The following is a 2,723-nucleotide window of genomic DNA, read 5'->3' on the forward strand; positions in this document are numbered from 1 at the left end:
CATGATCCTTAAACTTTGATCCGAAGCAGAGTCATCTGATAGAGATGTTAAAATTTAGCTTCTTAGGATTTATCCTTAAAAATTCTGATTCTGTACATCTGAGTTGCTTGAATATCAATATTTGTCACAAGTTTACCAAATGATTTTGATTCACACCTAAATTTTACAAAGTTAACTTATTCCCCTATTACAAACATCACTGTCTTACATAAACTTTCTTCATTATTGATACTCTTCTTTTTCTTTTTCAAATCTCTGGAAGTATTTCAGAGTCAGGCCATATGTTTAATGGATTTTCTAGGCATGTATGTTACAGGAAAATAAAATACGTTTGCTTTTTCTGTTTCTTTCAGATTGGGAGTCATATTATGGAACTGAGGAAATATCTCCAGAAAATGATATTTCAGAAATAAATTTATCCAAACAGGGTATAAAGCAAATAAGTAAAACTCTTGGCCTTGAGGCCTCCCATTTTATAATTGACTCAAAATATAGAAGCAGATCTGAGGGACTACAGGGACATCAAGAAGGATATACTAATCCAAGGATAAGCTTGGATCCAAGGATCAGCTATGAAAAAATGCTTACTTATACTCCTCATACTTCTGTTACTCATTATACAGATAAACCATATGAATGTAAGGAATGTGGGAAATACTTTAGTCATGGTTCCAATCTTATTCAGCATCAGAGTATTCATACTGGAGAGAAACCCTATGAATGTAAGGACTGTGGGAAAGCCTTTAGACTTCACATACCACTTACTCAACATCAGAAATTCCACACTGGTGAGAAACATTTTGAATGTAAGGAATGTGGAAAGGCCTTTAGTCTTCCTGTGCAGCTTAATCGCCATAAGAACATTCATACTGGTGGGAAACCGTTTGAATGTAAGGAGTGTGGGAAGTCCTTTAATCGTAGCTCAAACCTTATTCAACATCAGAGTATTCATGCTGGTGTGAAGCCATATGAATGTAAGGAGTGTGGGAAAGGCTTTAATCGTGGTTCAAACCTTATTCAGCATCAGAAAATTCATTCCAATGAGAAACCCTTTGTATGTAAGGAATGTGGGATGGCCTTTCGATATCATTACCAACTTATTGAACATTGCCAAACTCATACTGGTGAGAAACCTTTTGAATGTAAAGAATGCGGAAAGGACTTTACTCTTCTTACAAAGCTTGTTCGGCATCAGAAGATTCATACTGGTGAGAAACCCTTTGAATGTAAGGAATGTGGAAAGGCCTTTAGTCTTCTCAGCCAGCTTAATCGCCATAAGAGCGTTCATACTGGTGAGAAACCATTTGAATGTAAGGAGTGTGGGAGGTCCTTTAATCGTAGCTCAAACCTTATTCAGCATCAGAGTATTCATGCTGGTGTGAAGCCATATGAATGTAAGGAGTGTGGGAAAGGCTTTAATCGTGGTGCAAACCTTATTCAGCATCAGAAAATTCATTCCAATGAGAAACCATTTGTGTGTAAGGAATGCAAGATGGCCTTTCGATATCATTACCAACTTATTGAACATTGCCAAACTCATACTGGTGAGAAACCATTTGAATGTAAAGAATGTGGAAAGGACTTCAGTCTTCTGACACAGCTTGTTCGACATCAAAACATTCATACAGGTGAGAAACGATTTGAATGTAAGGAATGTGGGAAGGCCTTCAATCGTAACTCAAACCTTATTCAACATCAGAGTATTCATACTGGTGAGAAACCCTGTGAATGTCAGGAATGTGGGAAGTTGTTTAGACTTCATCTACAACTTTCTCAACATCAAAAAACCCATACTGATGAGAAACCTTTTGAATGTAAGGAATGTGGGAAATCCTTTTGTCGTTGTTCAAATCTTAATCAACATCGAAATATTCATACTGGAAAGAAACCTTTTGAATGTAAGGACTGTGGGAAAGCCTTTCGACTTCATATGCAACTTATTTGGCATCAGAAATTTCATGTTAGTGAGAAACCTTTTGAATGTATGGAATGTGGAAAGGCCTTTAGTCTTCTTGTGCAGCTTAATCGCCATAAGAACATTCATACTGGTGAGAAACCATTTGAATGTAAGGAATGTGGGAAGTCCTTTAATCGTAGCTCAAACCTTATTCAGCATCAGAGTATTCATGCCGGTGTGAAGCCATATGAATGTAAGGAGTGTGGGAAAGGCTTTAATCGTGGTTCAAACCTTATTCAGCATCAGAAAATTCATTCTAATGAGAAACCCTTTGTGTGTAAGGAATGTAAGAAGGCCTTTAGATACCATTACCAACTTACTGAACATTGCCAAATTCACACTGGTGAGAAACCCTTTGAATGTAAGGAACATGGAAAGGCCTTCAATTGTGGCTCAAACTTTGTTCAGCATCAGAGTATACATACTGGTGAGAAACCCTGTGAATGTAAGGAATGTGAGAAGGCTTTTAGACTTCATCTGCAACTTTCTCAACATCAAAAAACTCATCCAGGCGAGAAAACCTTTGAATGTGAGCAATGTGGGATATCCTTCAGACATCCGTACCAACTTATTGAAAATCAGCAAATTCATATTGGGGTGAAACTGTATGAATGTAAGGAATGTGGAAAGGGCTTTAGTTGTGGTACTGACCTTAGAGTACATCAGAGAATCCACACTGGCGAGAAACCCTTTGGATGTAAGGAATGTGAGAAGGCCTTTCTACATGATTACCAATTTCTTGGACATTAAAGAATTCATACCAGCG

General features: G+C 37.5%; 1 protein-coding gene across 1 annotated transcript in view; it reads left to right on the forward strand.

Annotated features, from left to right (window-relative positions):
- Window positions 1-2,707, forward strand: part of LOC105820529 (zinc finger protein 780B-like) — a 12,529-nt gene extending 9,822 nt beyond the window's left edge. The window contains 2 exon segments of the mRNA XM_012657022.1: window positions 351-2,455; window positions 2,457-2,707. Coding sequence (XP_012512476.1) covers window positions 351-2,455; window positions 2,457-2,558 — 2,207 coding nt within the window. The 3' untranslated portion in view covers window positions 2,559-2,707.
- The last annotated feature ends 16 nt before the right edge of the window (window positions 2,708-2,723 follow it).

Source organism: Propithecus coquereli, unplaced genomic scaffold (genome assembly GCF_000956105.1).
Source record: "Propithecus coquereli isolate 6110/MARCELLA unplaced genomic scaffold, Pcoq_1.0 Scaffold53, whole genome shotgun sequence".
NCBI lineage: Eukaryota > Metazoa > Chordata > Mammalia > Primates > Indriidae > Propithecus > Propithecus coquereli.